The 1,987-nt window shown below is 39.8% G+C and overlaps 1 protein-coding gene across 1 annotated transcript in view; it reads left to right on the forward strand.

Moving 5' to 3' along the window:
* Positions 1-873, forward strand: part of LOC119428129 (metallophosphoesterase domain-containing protein 1-like) — a 152,617-nt gene extending 151,744 nt beyond the window's left edge. The window contains exon 5 of the mRNA XM_037695766.1: positions 676-873. Coding sequence (XP_037551694.1) covers positions 676-794 — 119 coding nt within the window. The 3' untranslated portion in view covers positions 795-873. The remainder of the gene's footprint in view (positions 1-675) is intronic.
* Positions 874-1,987: the final 1,114 nt, after the last annotated feature.

Consider the following 1,987-nt stretch of genomic DNA (forward strand, 5'->3'; position numbering starts at 1 on the left):
TAGTGATATAAGTAAAAAGTGATAATGGATGCCTCTGGGATTAATAAAGCATCTGTCTATCTGTCTATCTGTAAGACTGAAGAAAGTTATAATGCTGATTGCAAGCCACACCTTGGTTTGGTACCTGTGGTCAAAATAATTTTATCTTTCTAAGGGTACCATTCATTTAGTTAAGGACAGTTTAATTAGTTTAAAACATTTGGCAGCACGATGGCTCAGTGGTTAGCACATTTTTCCTCACAGCAAGAAGTTCCTGGGTTCATTCCCCACTTGGACCTGGGGTCTTTCTGTGTGGAGTTTACATGTTCTACTCGTGCATGCGTGGGTTTTCTCCAGGCACTCCGGTTTCCTCCCACAGAAAAAAAACATGCATGTTAGTCTGCCTTCAGGCCCAGACCACCCTTGCAAAAGAGATCTGTGATCTCACTTGGATTTGCCTGGTTAAATTATGATTAATAAATAAATAAAATTTATTTAATACAAAATATGAAAAGCAATGACTCATTTTCATCAGTTGGTTTCCAGTTCTTTTTTCTCAATATAACTTGTCAGTTTTATGTTATTTCAGTGACATTCGTGGGTTTTCTTAATAAAAGGTCCCTTGAATCTGTAAGCAGGTAGATGGAAAAATATTTGTATTCCTAAATTCATTTCCTGTTTTCTTTGACCTCCTAGGCTATGGCATGATGACAGATGGCACCACGACTTTCGTCAACGCCTCGACCTGCACTGTCAACTTCCTGCCCATGAACCCACCTATCGTCTTCGATCTTCCAAACCCCAGGACTACATGACAAGAAAAGACAGGCCACCATTCCCCAGCTGTCGCTCCAGAGGAAGAATCCTGGAGATATGGTTAAAGTTGAACAGCTTTGGAGCAAATCCTGTAAATATTACACAGTGATGTGTGTTTCTCAGATTGGCTAGTTGCCCAGAGAATATATTTGTGAAGCAAACGGAGGACTGGATGGACACTCCCTCTGGCTTTCAGTGTTTTTGGGGTTTTTTTGTCCAAATGTTTTCATCAAAACTAAGATCAAAACAAATGCAGAATTTTTTTGTGGGGAGACTTTCCTATGCAGATGACTGGATGCTTTCATGTCCATACTGCTCTGACAATCTGATGCTGCTCTAAAGACAAAACACACCCTTTTTTTCACTTCACTCAAATTAACTGTGAGAAAATCCAACGTCTCATCCACAAGAAAACTTTGTCTGAGAAAAATGGAAAATTGGCCAAGAGAATTTCACACCACTCTCTCTACTTTGCCATATTCATTTCCCAATTACCCCTTCACACACAAACTTTCTCTGGCTCCTGTTTTGGGCCTCCTCTTCCTCTTCTCTCCTTCAGCTCACAGCTCTTTTTCTTCCCATCAGCATGTTTTATGCAAGACATCAATGGAAATGTGTGTGAGAGTAGCACAACGTCTCTGCCACGAGCTGAATGACTGTCAAATACTGTGAGATGGCATCTCCCTAAGTCACTACCCCCACCCTGTGCTTAATTACACCCACAGGTGAATCTCTAAACCACCTGAAAGGAAGGAAGCGGAGACCCATCACCTGCACATGTTGCTTTCCAGCCTTTTCCTCCTCACTCCAAGTGAAAATGACTCAAAAGTCAGAGTTTTGGAACCTGAGAAGGACAGACAGTAACATAAAATCTGATGGTTAATGCTGTTATCCATTCAGAGAGACTAAACTGTAAAACTGGAGAGAGCGCTTGCTGTTTAAGAACTATCGAACTTTGTAAGGGGCTGCTGGACCTTCCTTTTTCTTTTCAATAAAATCAAAACTGTAGCTCCAACGAACTGTTACCAGTTCATTTAACCGCCCTTCATCGAAGAAAAAAAAAATGGATTAAAGTTGTTGTTTTGTTTTTTTTCTTCTAAGTTTACAAGCTGTTGTGATTTTGAAAATGATAAAATAGTTGTAGTTGTTAAATTCCTTTTGGTCAATTTTTTAATAATGTAAATGTTAGTTG

Source organism: Nematolebias whitei, chromosome 22 (genome assembly GCF_014905685.2).
Source record: "Nematolebias whitei isolate Nwh7 chromosome 22, NemWhi1, whole genome shotgun sequence".
In the NCBI taxonomy this organism is placed as follows: Eukaryota; Metazoa; Chordata; class Actinopteri; order Cyprinodontiformes; family Rivulidae; genus Nematolebias; species Nematolebias whitei.